Raw genomic sequence first — 19,527 nt, forward strand, 5'->3', positions numbered from 1 at the left:
AGAGAAGCACCACCACCACCACCACCACCCACACACACACACACACACACACACACACACACACACACACTGAGACAAAGACAACCAGTCAGTGATTAATTCAGCAGCATCACTGCCACGGTTGGATCCTCACGCCTCCTGACCTTAATTGTGAATCAGGACCTGAATCATCACCAGTAATGACTAGTTAAACCCGTTTGACATCTGTGTGACAGGAAAAACAATCGAACTGCTATTCATCAACAGAGAAGAGAGTGTTTGCGTTTTCTCACGATTTTGAACTTGGAGTGTTTGTTGATCGGATATTTGCTTTTGGAATTGGAATACAAAGGCAGAAACAGTTGTAATCAGGCATATTGGCACTAAAATGGCTTCTAATTTCAGCAAGGTTTCCTGTTGGCAGAAGGTTCGTAATCTTATAAACATGGTCTATTAGGCTTAGACCTTATAAGCACATCTTTGTTCTTTAGTCACCTGCAGACCTGACCAGGAAGATCCATGCAGGTGATGAGGTGATCCAGGTTAACCAGCAGACAGTGGTGAGAACCTCCAATTTTTTAGATACAATATCTACATATTTGACCATAACAATAAATATTATTGAAATTAACTGTGTATGTCTCTGTGTGTTCACATCCTGTTAACCAGGTGGGCTGGCAGCTGAAAAACCTGGTTATAAAACTGAGGGAGGACCCCAAAGGTGTGGTTCTACTCCTTAAGAAGAGGCCCACAGGCACAACAGGTTTCACCCCCGCCCCACTCAAGAACATGCGCTGGAAGCCCCCAGTACCTCAGGTATATACACACGTGCATGCGAGCACAGACACTTTCTCCTTTCATCCTTGAACGTTAACAAAAGCCTGTGTCATGTCAAGCAATTATCAGATTTTTAGGGAGTTGGTTCCAAAACGGCAAGTTCAGACAGGTGTCAAAAAGCCACCCTGAAAGTGCTGCCGGCTCGAATGAAAACAACTTTGAGTTCCTCGTCACGCACAGCGTCAGAGGCAAACACAGTCTCATGATGTCCTTCAGTCTAGGAGATAAAGCTGCCAGTTCATAGTGCTGGGATCTGGTTAGATTGTGTCTGGTTTATTACAAACAAATGGACCAGATGTTGCCATCACTGAAGACAATAAGACTTTGGATAGTCCATGTTATGTGGGTTTAACTATGCTATTTTCAAGAGAAAACGCCCAAAATGTGTATTGTTCAAAGAAGGGTCAGCGGCAGCTGTATATGTTGTGCTAATAAGGTCATGTGAATCCAATTTGCTGCTCTCCCTCGTGTGAACATATTAAGCTTAGCTTAGTTTTTAACCATGTCTCAGCACCTGAGTCCCCTTTGACAGGGAGAAAATAAGCCTGCTGAAAGCTTAGACTACCAAATTCTGGCATTGTCTTATTGTGCGTAGCCTGTTTTTTGTTTCCTAGCCTGAGAAGGCAAGATGAGAAGATATCAAGATAAGGACTGATTTCTGAAAACAAGAAAGAGCCTCTCAACGCAAAGCTGGCCAATGTTAACATGTCCACCAGCATCTTGTTTTAAAAAGTGGTCAGAGATATCGGAGTTAACCATCTCACTTTATCTGTGATAATAGGGATCCAGATTGCAAAACAGAGACAAATCACACATCGCGATTCAAGAATGAATGGCACTTGCTTTGGAATACAATATAATTTGTACACATGGGAGCTATTTGGAGAACGCAAGGGGGGAATGATTCACAAGATCCCAAACTGGATGTTTAGTTTGTCATTAATATATCACATCTATTATATTATACCATCAGATGAATTATTTAAGTCTAATGAGAATGGCAGGGAATAAGAGTGGTTCATTGAGGCAAGGGCACACTGTTGTTGAGTGTTGGGAAACATAACTGTGGTAAATGAGTACGGTTTTAAGTACATGTCTCACGGGCTATTTTGGACTTCACTTACGATCTTTCCATACCTCAAACAAGAATGTTTTTACTCACAACATAAACATACAAGCGCTCAAATGTCTCACCACATCTGGTGAATCCCCCCCATTTGCCAGCAAGTCATATTTAGTCTTAATTTGGGATACTTAAAAAAACAAAAAATGTAGGAAACCCATGTAAACTCATGTATTTATGTAAATATGCATGCGTGAGAAGCATAACTGAGATAAAAGAAATCCGTCTATCACTCATTCTTCATTTTATGTGATGTTGAAAGTTTTGAGTAATTAATTATGCTGTATTTTCCAGAACAATTCTTCCTTGATCAGAGCCCAGTCTCCCTGTGGCTCAGCTAACGGATCAACCAAAAAAGAGAAGCCAGCTATCCTGGACTTATACATCCCTCCTCCCCCTCCAGTGCCATACACTCCACGGTGAGCTGTCCCATTTCATTTGCCGAGCTTATTTTTTTAACACAGTAAGTTTTATTCAACAAGTTGGGATTTAAAGGTTAAAGCATTAAACATAAGCTATCAAACATCTGATAACAAGAAGGATGAGGCCAACTGCCGCCCCACATTAAGCGATCCAGGAACCCCCTCAGTCAACCTTTGCCACACTTCCTCACCCAGGCCTTTGAGGCTGGTGGACAAAGTGTGTGTCCTGGGCCCATGATCGCCTTACCTTTTTTCCAGTCCTACTGCACATTCTGTTCTGCTTGTCTTCAGCCCACTCGGCTCCCACCAGTCCCACCACACTCCCTTATGCAACAGCTGTTTCATCTTCCACCTCCAGGAAGATGACAGAACATGGCTCCTTCACTTAAAGTGCTAGAGGGACTGAAGTTTGTAGCTTTGTCATATTTATTTAATTGCAATTACACCAGCGCTAGTAAAATAACATTATTTGCTCTCAAATCATCCTAATCATGGTATTCTGCTTCATATTTTTCCCTGTGGATTGGTATGTCGTTCTGTGATTAAATAAATGAGCATTTGTTTCCCCCTGCAGAGAGATGAGAACAGACTCCTTCTCCAGCATTAGTAAAAGAGCAAAGGGCTCTGAGTCACCCAACTCCTTCCTGGACCAGGAGAGCAGAAGACGCTGCACCATCGCAGATTATGACAAGCTAAGCGTTGGCTGCCCCATTGAGGCCAACGTGATACAGCCCAGAATGAGAGAGCACAAGCCTTCACGTGGTCAGTATTTACTAATAAGGGTATCTCGTGAATATTCCACTGATGGATATCAAGTATCAAAATCCGTTCTTAAAACAATGTAATTCATAAATTTGAATTACTCTTGCCTCTAGGAAAGCCCCGGCCCCTGTCGATGCCAGTGGATACATGTGTTGGAGTGGTAGATCCGTACGCCAAGCCCTGGGCACAGGGAAGAAAAGGTATGTACACACATGCTTTCACTATTGGGTTAAATCTTTATAATTCCAAGTCTTACTTTAATGTATACACCTCGCTTGAAGGGTGATATTCTCTGTGGTTTGACCCTCTTACAACACCTCACTACCAGTCAACGGTGACAAAAATAACAGTGCCAGTACCTGGCATGTTATAAAACACCTTTTCAGCTCTGGAACAATGATTATGGATGTTTATATTGTGTTCTGTCCTAGAGTCATTTTTTAGTAGCTAAAAGCACTGCATTATTGAAGACCGAGGGCTTCTTTTTTTAATGCTGTTGATGAACTAACTTGTCATTGTCTCTCTGCTGTAGGTGAAGATCTCCTGTACAGGTACCTGAGCAATGAGAGGATTCCCACCATAGCAGAGGAGGTCCCCTCAGTGTCTCCACCCTACAGGCCTGCAGGGGAACGTCACCTGGTCAGAGTGGACCACATCCGGGGCAGCCGCTACTACTCCAACTCAGACCTCCACAACAGCGCTACCATCCCCTACCAGGAGGACATGAAGAAAGCCCCCGTAGCCCCCGTCTCCAAGCGCACAACAGCAGAACGCTCACTACTGGTCAGTTGGATCACGCGGCTTAAGCTATTGACTCACTGATGATGCGCTTCCTGTCCGGGGCTTCCTGTTCCTGTCTTGTGTCCTTCCTCAGTGCCTTTGATTTTTAACGTCCAGCTGTCTTTTGGCAGCTTCGGGCTTTCTCACACTCCTCTCTCCCCAACCTCCATATTTCCCTGGTGTTACTACTACTACCAACTACTACTCCTCAACCAAACTTGCTTTTGTAGTACTCACTACATTACGTCATCCCCCCTTTAACACTGCCCACAACCCTCCTCGTCTCTGACTCCAAGTCCCATCTCTGCCTCAAGAGGATACAGTTTGTTCAGGTTTAGGACACTTTGGCCTTGTGTGCTGTCTCTGGACTCCTCTGTACATATTAAGTTATGTCATGTTTCAGTTGAAATGCTCTCTGGTACCATTATTTAATACTTAAGAAAACTTGCCTGATATCACTTCAGCTATTTGCTTATTTTGATTTTATTTGCATAAATAAGTTAAATAAAAATAAAACTAAGTGAAACAAACTGCATATTTTGTTAGTGAACTGTGCTTTTACAATACATGTTGTTTTTTTTTCTTTTTCAAATTCCACTTTTGTGATCCATTAGTTACATTACGCTCTGCCGATGGTTGCCTCTTGTAAGCTATGCATATACTTCAGAAAGATTTTTAAAGTCACTCTAGTTGACAATGCTGCTTTGGTTGGTAAAATGATCTTTATATCTTGTCACTAGCAAATATTTGTGCTGGTTTTAAAGCTATGCACTCTATTCAGTAAACTCTGCAATCACCCACCTAAATGGGTGTCTACATATAGCTGGTTGATGGTAATAACTGGTCTTTTAAGGCCAGTGTTTTGAACCTATCTTTTTAGGACACAGGTCAAAATGGCCTTCTATTAGCTCATGGTATGGAAGGACCACACATTGCAAGATACAGAATGACAGTATTATTTAAGAAAATACAGGGAAGAAGTGTCTGTTGTTGCTTTATTTGCCTTTTGTAAGATTTGAATAGCGTTTATTAAAAATTGTAGTTATTTCAGTGATCATTTGTATTGTCTTTATTTTACCATCGGGTGTGGAGTTCCTGCTCAAAATGTAACTATAATGTAGCATGTGGGGTAATGATTTCTATTCTGAAAACTACATTGCTGAACTATGTTATTCTAGTTTTAATTGATGGGCAGCTTTAGTTATTAACTTCCACTCTTGGGCTGAACACAGGAGCCGGCTGTCTTTCTAACCTGCTTTGACCTTTGAGGTGAACCCTGCTTCTGTTACTTAAGCGTGCGCTGAAACAGGATAGCAAATGTCAAGTTACCTTTTCAATGTGTCTCAGATGGTGATGGTTATGTAACTACTTCCATCTTTGATGAACTTTAACTTCCAGCTGGGTGACCATATGGTCCAAGCAGGTTTTCCATCAGGGAACCTTAGTCCTGCACATATGTTCACTTTTAAACATTTAAACGTGAGTTTAGGATTACTTTGCCTGAGAGCTTTTCTCCATTTTCATTGATTTGAAGAAGTGTTTGCCTGGCAAGGATCAGCGCCTTTCATCACGGAGCTGAAGATCTGACTGCTGTTAAGAACAACCCACCACTGTCACACTGTCACCTCTTTTCCCTTTGCCTGTGTTTTTGTGCATGATTTTACTGTTCGAGATGGGCCTTTTTTTTTTTTTTTTTTCTTTCCTTCCTTATCTTTCCTCCACTACCTCTTCCCCATGTCTTGCTCTGCCCAAGCTTGCCAAGCTATAGTCGCCTGCGGTCCTCACTAATTAGCACTTTCCGAAAACCTGTGGTCTGCTTAAGTACTACCTGCACCCTGTTTAACCCACTGCTAAGTTTGCTAACCACTGACATGTTTTGCCTGCACATCACAAATGCTTGCACGGAAATGACATGCTGAATTATTGGTAGACTTTGCATGTGGAATCATTTTTTTTGTTAATTTATCCCAAATCACAGAGAGAGATATATGAATGTGATGGATGTTTTGTTCCCAGTTTCCTTTTTCTGTTATGAAGAAGAGTTCCATTTAGCCACAATGCAGAATTAGCAAAAATTGTTTGTAATCCAATTCAAGGCCACGTGCTATTAAACATGTCTGAAATTTAGTTGCCTGCAAGAGAAGATGCTGCAGTTTTACAGTTAACACTTACGTATTACCACATAAAGTCATATGTTGGATGTTGGCTGTAAGCAAAAAGACCAAACAAGACCAGCAGAAAGATTCCATCTCCAACATTCGTTAACACATAGATCTTTATTTATCACAGGGACCTGACTGGCACTCTAGCAGTGACTTCCTCAACCGGTGAGTTCCTCTCCCTCCCACACATACATAAGCACAACAGTGCTGCGTAGTCTATAAGTCGGCTGAGAAACAGAAGAGCAGGGTGGGTCTTATTTTTCTTACAGGGAGTGACAGCAGGCCGTGGAATTGCTTTAAAACAAGCCACGTGGGTGCAGGGTCAGTGCGTGGGCTGCTTTTATGATCAGGGAAAATACGCCATAGACAACCAGGCTGGGATTTGCACAGGGCATAGAGAGAGACAGAAACAGATGGTGACAGCTGTAGGGTAGAAACTATTTAACGATTTAGGAGTTACCAGACAAGTGTGAAGGTAAATACCGTAAGTAATCTTAATCAATGTCTGCTTGAGTCTATCAGGAACTGCAGCAACATTGTTAGAACTGAACTTGTTCTGGAAAAAAATTATAAATATTGCTGCTTTGCTTCAGCCTGAGAATAAAGAATAAAGAAACAACAGTTATTCCCTATTAGATTTCCCTCTCTAATTAGAACAAAGAACATTAAAATATGTCTGTTACAGAGTTAAAATGTGTTCAAAACCTTGTTGTTGTTGTTTGCTCTTTTAGCTTAGGGACAATGCTTGAAGAATGCTGGAATTTAAAAAATCTCATCTTAATCAAGACTGCAGATAAATAACGGCCATTTTGTTGAACGCTACAAACCTGACCTATCACTGCTTTGAACGCTAAATCAATTTTTCAATTTGGAGCTTAGAATTAAATGGGTAGATATATTTCTATGTTTCTTTTAGACGTCTTTATTTCTCATGTGTGTCCATCCTTCACCATCCACCCCCAAGAAACCTTCACATTCTGGAGAATCTTTAGAAATGTCACTGTTATGACAAATCCTGATTCTTCTGCGCTTCCCACTATAAATAACTCCATCCCACTGCAAAATGTGACGACATCCGAGGATTGCTGTTCCATCCGTGGAACGGATGTACCTCTTCTGGTCTTGGATGTGGGGCCTGAGGAGGTGTGACTCCCCACATTAACACGTTGATCAATGACTAACCGCCTCCCACAATACCCCCACTCTCCCAGGCAGTTCTATTCTAAGAGCCGCACACAAGCACATCACATCCATTTTTTTGCACGCTCAATCAAAACATATTACTCACATTTAGAATATATGGAAAGATTCTATAGTAAATGTTGCAGATAAGTAGTTGACTCATCGTTGGCGGAGGGTTTTGAGCATGTGAATTTGATTGACGCTGGATTTAATCAAGTGTCATTTTAATTTTGGCTTGGTAATCTGTAAAAACAAACCAGTTTCCTCGTGACAAAGCATAAAATGCGATTGTGCATCAATGTCATTTGTGTGTCATTCATCACAGCTAACAAAAATGTGGCGGCCATTCTGTTTGACTGGTAGGCAGAACATATCTACACAAGTATTTGGTGTAGCAAAAAAATCCTCAGTATTTCCTTTAGCAGACTAGTAATTTAAAGTGGAGACAACGACGTGAAAACTTAAGGATGACAGGGGGAGGAGCATACAGAAAAATGTTAGCAATCGAAAGGCAGGAAAAACTAGCCAGAGACAATTTCATACCCTGAAATTGCAGGGTGAGGCCCGGCTGAGGTAAATCAAGTATTTTGAGCATTGGGAACAAGCTTCTTGCCTGCCCATGCTGCTGCGGCTGGTTGCCAAAAGTATTATCAGAATCGCTGGCACACCGACTAAATGCCAGCCCTTCAACAGTCGTCATGGGATCTGTTTTGTTCAAGTCAAATCAAAGTGAGCCGGATTGGAAACTAGATAAAGATAATGAACGGTTACGAATGAGCTGAGAAGCAGTAAATATGTGTTGGAAAATTTCAAGAGACACTTTTGTCTGATCTAAAGTAGAGTACAAGACAACATTACTGTAAAGTACTGCTCGACATCAGCTTAAGTGGGTTGTTTCAAACCATTAATGTGTTGACTTGCTTTGTCTCTGCTCTGTTCTTACAGGTATAATCAGCCACATATACGATCCTGGTCCTTCTCTCAAGCGGTAAGTGACAATCAATCACAATGACTTAAAAATCAAATGTATGCAGTCATTCAGTCTGTGACAACATCTGCATACATCTCTGTGAGTTTGATCGACAATGTGCGACTTGAGGAATGCCACTGGCGTCAGCCTTGGCGGGAGGAGGTGAAAACGAAAGCCTCAGTTCCAGGCGCATTACATTTCGCAGTGAGATATGACAACATCCGCAATTACTCTCTCTCACGCACACACAATCTGAATCTACACCATCAAACTCTTCCTTTTTAGCCACGGTAGCAGCATGATTCTAGGGATGGCTATTTTTTGTCTGTCCATCAGTCCACCACTTCTGGATGGATTGCCATGAAATGTAGCTGAGATATTCATGTCGCCCTCGGGATAAATTGTAGTAACTTTGGTGGCTCCTTCCTGAGCTTTTCTTTTTGAGCTATCATCAGGTTAAATAGTTTTTATTTGCTCAGAATTTCAGTTTATGGTCAATTAGCTTGATAACTACTACCAACAGGCCCAGCGTGACTTGGTGTTAAGTGCTAATTAGTAAATGCTATCACGCTAACATAATAAACTAAGATGGTGAAACATGATGAACATTAAACATGTTAAACATCAGCAGGTCAGCATTGTTACTGTGAGCATGTTAGCACGCAGGCATTAGCGTTTAGCTCAAAGCACTCCCTCACAGAGCTGCTGGCATGGCTGTAGACTCTTTGTTTTGTCCCTTATTGAATGTGCTGCTAGTGAGAAATTGACCACGGGGGTGATCTAAGGATTGCTTTCCTGTCTTTGCACACACACACACACACACACACACACACACATACAGAGCATACGGTATACCACAGTACCATGGGTTAATGTCAATCCCTCAGTGGCACATACCACTCATACACCCCCACAGAGGGTCAGATGGATTGGGTGCATAGTCAACAGTGGCAAGTCAACAAATCACATTTGTACAGATTTATGGTCCAATGGTGACTTGTTGTTGCACCAAACAAGAAAACCTTGACCTTGCTGTCAGCATTTATGCAGGATAGAAGGGGGAATACATGGGTGAACGGAGTATTTTATTGCTTTTGTTCTTTGTGACTGGCTTCTCTTTGGAATATTTGTGTGTATACCTAATCTGCTGCACAGAAGAAAACAAATTCATTTCGCACCAGATGCTTGTTTACGGCCATTCAATCCCGCATTTAGAGCTATAATGACCCAATGATTACGTGGAGCAAGGTCTAAACTTAGGTGGTGATTGGTGGCAGGGCAACGGGGCAGTTGCCACCAGCAGACAGAGGGCGTGCAGCTCCATCAAAACTGAGCAAGCTAGAATCTGATATCACTTCCAGCACTGCGCCCTTCCCCCCTTTTACACTGTGTGAGATTCTCTCATTCCTCTTCCTCACACACACACACATACACACAGTTTCTGCTTGGGAGGGGGCGCACATTAGCTAAGTGCCATGACAATTCTCAGCATGGATCATGATGGGAGATCGGGTGCTACAATGGTGTGACCAATCTACATTCCCGTGAATCCTTCAGGCCTTTGACATGAGTCGCAGGCAGGGTTACTTCACTTCCACCAAAACTCTGCTTCAGCAAAATGCCCCTTTAAATCACTATAAAGTGGCATGCTGAGGCTTTCCCCCTTATCACAGAAAAGAGAAGAGTATGAATTGCGCTGAACGTTTCACTTAATTCAACACATTTAATTGAAATGTTAAAGGATGAGGCTTTCAATGGGGGTTTGGTGACACAAAGAAGTTACTTGATATGGATGAGAAAGACAGGTTGACAAATGGGAGGGGAGGCAAAGAGGAAGCTCTGGTGTGAGAATGTGGAAGATTTAAAGGGAAGGGGTCTCTTCATAGTCACTTCAGACCGCTCTCTGCAGTACAATAGCAAGTGGAAAGAGAGAAGAGGCCCGTCGATTTAAATAGAAGTGAAATGGAGACTTTAATAATGCAGGGATCAGGAATGTGTCTGCTGGTTTACCGCCATCCCGGCAAAGACGGACGCAGGCCAGCACGTCCAAAGCAACATCTCTGCACAGTCAGAGCTCGAGCAACGCTTTCATGGCCACAAACCCAGCTCCCAAACCCAGACACCCGAGGCTGTTGATAGCCAGGCCCCAGCTCCCCCAAGCTATGAGTGGACCCTGGAACACGAAACACGCTGCCCCCCCACTCCTTTACGGAGGAAGCCATATTTATTTTGTGAACTTTTCTCAAAGAGACAGCAGGGGGGGGGCTTCGTGGCGCTCGCCTAGCTAGGTCCCGACTTAACACTGCTTCCGCGCCGATGAGCACAGGAGGTGCGCTCGTTGTTGAGTTTCCTCCGTGAAAGGCACGTTCAGGGATGTGAAGTGGTGATACACGTTTTTGCAGGTGAGAACGGGTGCTTTGAATTACCCAATTAAGTCTCTAGAGAAGTAGAGCTCAGTCCAGTCCAAATTTTACTAATGTAACTTAATGACGAGTGCAAGCTCTAAGTGCGTAAGTTATTTAAACACAAATACAATTCCCTACTCTTACTTTATAGGGTAAAACACAACTGTCTTTGCATCGCCTCTCTCCCCTGAATGTTAAGGTTTTTGGTGGCGGTGTTACACGGCAGGGACTTGGCGACACCTAGTAGCCGTGTGCGGTAACTGCGGATGCTTTCTGAAAGAAACAGTTCATTTCGTCTGACTAATACTGCCGAGATGCTAAAATATCACACAGGTCATAACTGAATTAAACAAAAACAAAACAAAACAAAAAAAAGAAAAAAGAAAAAAAATGCGCCTTCAGAGGTTTTTGCCACGGCGGGTTTGGGTTTGGGTTTGGGTGTCACCTTCTTTGAAGCAACGAGAGAGGGCAAGACTCAGAGAGGTCCTGAAGTCACCTGAAACCGGCCGACCTTTCTCTGAACCACGTCTTTGTTTTGAACCGACATGCTCGCCAAGGTTTGGGCAGACTTTGAGCAGAGCTTTCGGGCCAAGCTTCTGTCGTTGAGTCTGTGGTGGAAGGTACAGTAACGTTATCTATTTTGTAGAAACTAAGTGAAACGGATCAGTTTTTGTTTTTGTTTTTTGCCCGCAGGCGACGTTTCTGGCTGGCTAAAGATACCAGACCACAAGCAGGGGGGGGGCTTAACCCGACCAACGAAACGTTACGCGCCAGACTCCGGGGTATCTTCAAGGATTTTTTCACTTTCGTAAAAAGTCATAAAATTGTCGTTGTGTGTTGAAGACATTCAGTAAAACTGCATCTTCAGCGGTTAAATTACAGGTTATCTGTGTATTTCCCGAAATATCATATATTTTACATAATCTAAAGTTCAAGTAGGTCTGTTTTAGGTTATTTTAAATGTACATGCGATGCAATGTAGTTTGGGTAATGTCTTGTATTTAAAAAACAAAACAAAAAAAACACCTTTTACATATATTTTAAGCTTGCACAATACATTTTAGCTGTGATTTGTACTGTAGGGGTTAGCATTTATTTGTCTATTTGCTTTTTGTATAGATTCCAAGACTTTCACGTGCATAACCAAATGGTTAAAATGCACGCTCATTTCTCAGATCTCGTCACCACTCAGTCAAAGAAAGCACGTAGACCCGCAGGGACACTAGGATCTCAGAGCTAAATTTACGCTTTACCTTCCATGTCTCTAAAGAGAATCCAGCAGGAAGTTAGTTACACACAGGTACGCTTGTTGCCGCGGTTTACGTGGTGAGCGACAAGTCCCACAGGCAGCCAGTTCATTCAAATGGCCGGAAATGAAGATGTGATGCATTTGTGTTATGCAAGCCAGACACTCACACACACACACACACACACACACACACACACAGATGCAGAGAGGTTTAGTTTAGATGAGGGCTGTTTGCTGTCATTGTGTGAGCTTTTAGAGTCACAGAGGATATTCAGCGAAGATGTTTGGACTAGAGGTGAATCTGTAAAGTTTTAAAGAACCAGGTATGAGTCTCCGTGTTTTCTTTACCTGTTCTCATTTGGGACGTTTGAATGGTCGAGGTGAGTCGCTGAACGTGAGCAACTGGAGCAGGGCTTGTTTTTTCTTGTGAAGCACTCAATCGCACAAGGTATAATGTCAAGGTTACACGAAAAAGAGACTCTTGGGGAGATATTTTTCTCTTTCACAAAGTTGTGTAATGGATGGTTGCGGCTGCTTTCCTGTGAAATCATACTCAGATTTCTGCTGTATTGTGTCATGATTGGCTTTTTAACAGTGGCGGATTTTTGAATGTTTGGTATAATTTTTCCGTGGTGTTCTATCTGTCTCTCTCAGTCAACTTTGTCACTTTACGAATAAGGAACTCAAGTATTCAGAGGAAGTTAGTCAATCATGCCAACTTAGATTTCTCAATACCTTTTGTGTCACTGTTCATTTAGGATGTTACATTGCAGAAGAATCCTGTCAACCATATCTAGATGTCTCTAGGTACTTGTTATATGTGTCATAGACAAGATGAAACTGCTGACAGTTACCATTATGCCACTCAGGCAGTGAGTCTGTATTGTTCATCTACATTCACTTTTGTAACTTTTCAACCTTATGCTACTTCTGACTCAGCTTCCAGTTCCATACAGGGAGAGTTTCTGCTTTTTCTGCTCGCTTTCTATGCACATTTGTGTTTTTGTTTTTTCACTCTAGAAAAGAAAAAAGAAGGGAAAAAAAATCAAATTGAGAAACTTCTGTCTGCCCATGACATCACTTCCTCTTGTCACACGGGAGCAAAGAATTACTCACTTTCTGCCCATTTATCTGTGGGTAGTAATATTCTCTATCCACACACCCGTAGATAAGTTGTATCTTCTGGTTTATTTCAACAGGCTGCCTTCCCCATATCTGTGTCCCCGTCTATGGCTGCCGATGACTACAACCCTGTAAGTGTTTCTTCCTTTTTTTTTCTTTGTTCTTGCTACTAATGAAGTAAAACCCCCACTCTCCTCTTAATGCTGGATCAACATCTGCTTCTGCTTTTTAAGATGACAAAGTTAAATTTTCATAGCGACAAGGGTTTCTAAATTCCTGCTGGATAGGTTGCCATCTAGTTCAGTTTCTCTGTTGGTTTTTTTTTTTTTTTTTTTTTTTTTTTTTTAATTCACCAGGGAGTAAAAAGAGTAAAGCACAAAAGAGACCCAAGAGCTAAAAGAGATAAAGCACAAGACAAAAACTCAAGTCACATCTGAGGATGTTAGAGAGGAGTGTGGGGGGTGTTAATTTGTGTATCTGAAGAGAGAGAGAGAGAGAGAACAACAAAAAGAAAATACATGTGAAACTTGGTTTGAGAAACAGGATGTTCCAGACAGCCTCCTCTTTCTCAGTTGTGTGGTCTGAGACTTCTAATGCGCTCCTCTTCTCTGCTACCTGTGACTCTTTGACTTTTTGTTGTCCTCCTCTGCCCTCCTCCCAAAGGTCTCCCTGCGACACAAATGCAAGAAGAAGAGCCGAGGAGGTAAGTTGGCACCCTTGAGCGCACATCATTTTGTCTCTGTGCGTGCTCGCAACTATAATTTGGCCCCTCTGTGGGCGTGTGTAAAGTGACAGGGTAATTAGTGGGTGCAGGGGGCTTCTAGACAACGTTTGGTTAGTTTCACGTCAGTTCTCGTCCATTTTGGCTCTCTGTGGCAGTGTCTTGATTTCTTCCAGGAAGCAAACTTGAATTTCTATGTTGACATTGTTTTATGTTGTTGCGTGGGATTTCAGACTTCTTGCTTTCTCTGATATTACACTTGAGCTTTGCTTTACTGTGTCTCTGCTTCTCTGTGGACAACGGGGAGGAGGTCTCTGTGCATTCATGGGCATGTGTGCTTTTTGTGCATAGGCAATGGTACAATGAGCAGAAGACGAATCTCGGTCAAAGAGCTGGGTCTGCCGGACCACCAGGGCTGGCTGTACAGGAAGAAAGAGAGTAAAGGCTTCCTGGGTATCAAATGGAAGAAGTACTGGTTTGTGCTGAAGAAGACGGCTCTCTACTGGTACAGCAACCAGCTGGTGAGTATCTTTTCTAAACCTCCTTTTCATCAGGGATCTCTACATCATATATGGGGACCCATTTAGGATGTAGACATGTTTAACCGGTGTCTGAGCCATTCATATGAGATGGCTGTTGCAGCACATCACTGATAACAGAAACTCCAGTCTGAAACTGGTTCCACAAAAAGAGCTACCCAGAATTACTCAAAATAAGTTTCTGTTTCTCTTTCCGTTGCCCACATGTCCCCACTAACATTCTCTCTATAGCTCTCGCTGTCTTTCTCAAATTTAAATTTCCTTCACCTCCATAAGCAAAAGTTGTTAATTAAAATATAGCTTAAACAATGTTTAATGATCAATAACTTTAAACAAAATCCACACAGTCAGATAGCAAGTATTGTCTGTATAAATAGTCAAATACTGACTAATTTCTCAAAATTTAGAAAATACTGTAAAAGGTGATATCTACTAGAGGAAATATTTTTCTCCTATACATTTTTTTTTTAATGAAAGAATGGAAAAAATTTGATTTTGAAGAAATTAAATAAGAACTACCTTTCATGATAATCAAAAAGAAAATTAGCACACAGTTTATTTACATGTCTTTAGAAGTGCTGCAGTGATTCATTTACATTTAACAGATCACACATGCAACACAGATGCAGTGTGAGGCACTGGAGGCTGCATATGAGTCATACTTGTTTTTGCCACAGCTGTCTCCCTGCCAGCCTGTCACTGCAGGAGTCACCTAGCTTTCCCTGAATGTGACGGGTTCAGTAATAGCCCGCCAGGCCCTGGTACAGGCGTGCGTAACTGATGTGTTTGATTTACTGGCATGATGACTTCAGTCCGATCTACTGAATGTCACCATCACATGACGGGAGAAAACGGAAGAAGTAGCCTGCTGCAATATAACAGCAGGTTTAAGTGTCAGGAAGTGGTTTGAAATCATTGTTTTGTTATAAACGCTTGCTGTTGTTCGGTCTGTGTGTTTCAGGCAGAAAAAGCTCAGGGCTACATTGACCTCACCAACTTCATGATTGACAGAGCCATAGAGTGCAAGAAGAAACAGTAAGCTCTTAGTTATACTCTCTTCTGTTCCTGGCCTATGTCAGTCAGATTTTATAAGAAAACCACTACTTGTGGTTTGGATTAAAAAGGAACCATATCTACTGCATATCTGTTGTTGGATCTGAGTGACATAGAAATTGCTCCCACACACAGTGATAGTAAGTCTACCAGTAAAACAATCTCAAAATGATCACTGAAGTGGGATAAACAGTGTATCTTTTCTCTCTGTTGAAACCCTGCTCTTTTTGTCTTTCTGTTCTCATCTCGTCTTAACTGCTCTCCGTTTACTTTTCCTCCCACAGTGCCTTCAAAGCTTGCCACCCACAAGTCATGATGTTTTTTTTTGCTGCCGAGAGTCATGACGAGATGAACTTGTAAGTCACATAAGAGTACAACATTGTATGTATTTCTCTACTGGTGTTTTTTTTTTTTTTTCTTTCTTTTTTCATTGTCTTGTTTCGTCAGAAACGTTATTGAGTTGATTATTCTTTTTTTTTTTCTCTCAGATGGTTGAATAAGCTTGGGCTAGCCTCCATTCAGTATGAGCCAACAGAACGAAGCCCTGCAGCCGGTGAGCACCCATGACAGTCAGAGTTTTCTTTTGGTTACCTGTCACTGTTGGATGAAAACCCTGTATCTTCAAGATGTCAACTCTTTTTAGCAAACGGGTCTTGTTTTTAGCTTGACAAAAATGCTTTTTTGATGATGTTCACTCGGTTTTGAAATAGATTTTATTAGCTCAGAAGATTATTTGGAGGTGAACTTCATACATCAAAATTAACAACTTTGGCCTTAAAACGTTTTCATCAACAACAGTACTGGTCTGTTCTGGTTATTTTAGAGCTAAAATAAAAAAATGGATGTAATTTCTTCTGGATTCTGGTTGTATATGTCATGTCATGGTTTCTAACTTTGTGTGTGTCTCGTCCTACACACACTTTTGGGTGTTTAGAGTGTTATAGTGAAGCCAGTGACCATGATGAGGCTGAAAGCACAGAGATCCCCCCTCCACCGTACTTCGAACAGACTCTGCGGGACTCTGTGGATGCACCCGCACCTCCTGGTAGCACACATCAGGTCAGTCATGTCTCCGGCTACAAACAGTCAACACTGCACCATCATTCACAAATATACAGGAGCCTGCCATTCGCTCAGTATTTGAGCTACTGGATTAATTTGTCATAGAATGTTTATTGTGGTCGAGGAATTAATGTTGTGCTAAAGTGTCTTTGCAAATGTGATAAAACTGGCGTTTTCAAATGAACAAAACCCTGTTTAATTTATGGTAGATTATTACTTCTGACCGTGGGGTATTTGTCTTTCAGGGTACCCTTCCTCCCCCTTACTCTTCTGCTGTCCCCAGTGAAGCCAACGGTTCGCTCTCGTCACCCATCAGTACGATGACATCGCAGAGCTCCGCCTCCTCGCTCGCCAAGCACCGGCAGTCCTGGTTGGACCTGGTCTCGCAGGCGTCTCCTCCTGCTGGGGAAACAGCAGTGGTGTGTTCAGCTCAAGTGCACTCACATCAACCGCCAGAAGAGGAGGAGGAAGACTCCCAGGTGTTGGGGAGCTCAGCTCCCAGGGACTCTTCAGAAACAGGGTGTAGCAAGGAAAGCCCCGCTGCAGGGGGGGGGGCACAGAGGGATGTTTTAGGTGCTCAAGGTGAAGGTGAGACTTTGTTTCACTCCTTTAATTAGGTTGTAGTTTTACGACTTTTATACTTTAAAAACTGACCTGACTCTCTTAACATTAAACTTTTGGATATTTTGAAGTCAGTCACTTAGATTTTTGATCACAATTTCATTTTAAGTAGGAGATTAAGGAAACTGTGCTTTTGATTTCTGCTGTATCATTTTTAGCTGTAAAAAAACATGCAAGCATAGATCATTTCCTGTTTCTCACAATGTTGGTTAACAACTTTGCTCATAGGAAGATATGTTAGTTAATGTATTTGCTGGCACATTTTCATTTTTTCAGATTTTGAAATATGTGTTGTACCCTATCTTCTTTATCTGGGACCTGTCTGTGCTCCATTAAGCAGCATTGATATATTGCTGATCTGTGTGTCATTTAAATGTACTAGTACCAATACGTTTTGCAGTGTCTTTGACTCATTGTAATCTTTGCGACGTATATGGTGATGATGCAGTGTACCCTTATATTGTTTCAGGGGATCATGGGAACAGCTCGGATGAGATGGAGAAGCTGTATATTCATTTAAAAGAGGCCAGCCTGTCACCAATAGGAGATCGAAAACCATCCACAAAAAGGGAATTCAGGGCCTCCTTCGTAAAACGCTGTAAAAACCATACCATCAATGATAAACTGCACCTTGTCAGGACACTCAACAGCACATTAAAGGTACATTTTCTGCTTCAAAGTCTGTTTTTCCAATTGTGATTTTTATATTATACTATTACAGTACAGTTAGCAAAAACATGTAGGATTTCCTGATGTGTGAATTGCACAAGAACTTTGATTTTTTTTTTTTTTTTTTTAATTTTAGAATTCTTTATGCCATTATTTAAATTTCCCCATTGTCTTTGCGCTCTTCTTTTCTGTCCCAGTCGAAAGAAGCAGACCTACAGGCAATAGAGCAGGTGCTGTCGGAAAAGGCTCTCACCTCACACAAGTTCAGAGAATGGAAGGAGGCCAATGCACCCTTGGTGCAGGAGATCTGTGTCAAACAGGACCAGCAGGTGGCACCAGAGGCCACAAAAGCTGCAGCATCAGTCATTGCTGCTCCAGTGGTGGAGACCAGTTTATAAAGGCTCTTCATGGTTGTTTTTACTATGTCTGAACTCAGAAGACTTCACACTCAAATACTCTGGATACACACACATCCTGATGTTTTCAATTCAAACTATTGTTCCATATAAGCAGACTCTAAGTGCTATTCAACAAGTAACTGGATCAATGAGGAACAGTGTTTTTAGCTCCTAAACGGAGATGGTGCCGACATTACATGACTAGCTGTTCATCTTAAAAAGTGAGATGTGTTTTAGTATTACTTGTACTGTTTGATTGTTGGGATTAGCATATTTTTATTATGTTCTGTGAACCTATGCATAAATTGTTTTAATATTTGGACTGATGGAGTACGTTGAAATAACGGATCCATTGTTCTCTGCTTGGAAAACACTTGTTTTTACAGTATATTTTATCTTTTGATTTCATCAGTAGTGACCAAATTTTTGTTTTTTGTTTTCATCCGTTTTCAGTCTCTTATTGGTGCCATGCACCTCACTGCCTGTTACACCTGCGTTTCACAGAAACTTGTTGTGAATGATTGATGCATGTTGTTCACCCTAGAAATTACATCGTACTATTAAGGCTTACCAGACCGAACACCTGGGCCTGCAGAATAAATGGTCACAAATTATGAGGATGTCAGATTTAAATTTTTAATAATCAAAGGATCAAATCAGATCATCGTTAAAAAGTAACTTAACACCAAGATATAAACAGTCACCTAATTTTCAGTAGAAAAGACTGTGGATTTGTATTAGACTAAACCACAAGGAACTATTTTTAAATTAAAAATTCAAGCCTTAATAACAACCAACAAACATTTACAGTAATAGAAATCTTTGTATTTTATTGCAAATGTGATGAAGACTGAAAGTGATAACGACTATTACTAACCAGTTTCACTGGTATATACACTGTATTGGACTTGAGGCAAGATGTAGTGCAATCATTTGCATGTAAACATAGGATGCATGGTGGATAATTCTCAGGAAGAAAACTGAAATTGTTACTTAAAGCAGACTCCTCGGGCCAACAGACCCAACCCCTGTACTAGTTACAGATTTGCAGATGATTAGGAGGTCATACAGTTGCATACATCAGGCATTATGTGACTTTGCCTCGCCACAGCTCCAGAGAGCCACATGCTTAGGAAGCTCAGGCCAAGCTCAAGGCACAAAGATGTATTTTCTGACCTAAGTTTCATTTGTTGTTCATGTTAAATATTAACAAAGTGTAAATAGTTGTAAATGGATGTGCTCCTTGAGCTCTATTCTGGTATGAAAGTCAGTGTAGATGTTTGTATATAAATAAAGTATTGTCACAAGGGTGAACAATTTCCACTGTGGATTTATTTTGATTTGTGTGGGCAATGTCATAGATGACTGTTTGTGTACATTTTGTTATGTTGCAGCCTTATGCTAAAATTGTTTAAATTCATACTTCCCTCATCAATCTACATTCATTATCCCATAATGACAAAGCGAAAAA

The 19,527-nt window shown here is 41.5% G+C and overlaps 1 protein-coding gene across 2 annotated transcripts in view; it reads left to right on the plus strand.

Moving 5' to 3' along the window:
• LOC120795179 (connector enhancer of kinase suppressor of ras 3-like) overlaps positions 1-18,670 on the plus strand; it is a 46,693-nt gene extending 28,023 nt beyond the window's left edge. Inside the window, exons 8-25 of one of the 2 annotated variants that reach the window (XM_040136822.1) lie at positions 471-539; positions 649-795; positions 2,234-2,358; positions 2,936-3,123; positions 3,237-3,323; positions 3,656-3,906; positions 6,193-6,230; positions 8,193-8,235; positions 13,071-13,124; positions 13,657-13,696; positions 14,066-14,235; positions 15,215-15,288; positions 15,591-15,662; positions 15,795-15,859; positions 16,241-16,365; positions 16,614-16,956; positions 17,459-17,649; positions 17,856-18,670. In XM_040136822.1, coding sequence (XP_039992756.1) covers positions 471-539; positions 649-795; positions 2,234-2,358; positions 2,936-3,123; positions 3,237-3,323; positions 3,656-3,906; positions 6,193-6,230; positions 8,193-8,235; positions 13,071-13,124; positions 13,657-13,696; positions 14,066-14,235; positions 15,215-15,288; positions 15,591-15,662; positions 15,795-15,859; positions 16,241-16,365; positions 16,614-16,956; positions 17,459-17,649; positions 17,856-18,056 — 2,283 coding nt within the window. In that variant the 3' untranslated portion in view covers positions 18,057-18,670. Of the gene's footprint in view, positions 1-470; positions 540-648; positions 796-2,233; positions 2,359-2,935; positions 3,124-3,236; positions 3,324-3,655; positions 3,907-6,192; positions 6,231-8,192; positions 8,236-13,070; positions 13,125-13,656; positions 13,697-14,065; positions 14,236-15,214; positions 15,289-15,590; positions 15,663-15,794; positions 15,860-16,240; positions 16,366-16,613; positions 16,957-17,458; positions 17,650-17,855 lie in introns of those variants that run through there. The other variant, XM_040136823.1, reaches the window with a different exon arrangement.
• The last annotated feature ends 857 nt before the right edge of the window (positions 18,671-19,527 follow it).

The sequence above is a fragment of the Xiphias gladius genome, chromosome 10 (assembly GCF_016859285.1).
Source record: "Xiphias gladius isolate SHS-SW01 ecotype Sanya breed wild chromosome 10, ASM1685928v1, whole genome shotgun sequence".
NCBI classification, from domain to species: Eukaryota; Metazoa; Chordata; class Actinopteri; order Istiophoriformes; family Xiphiidae; genus Xiphias; species Xiphias gladius.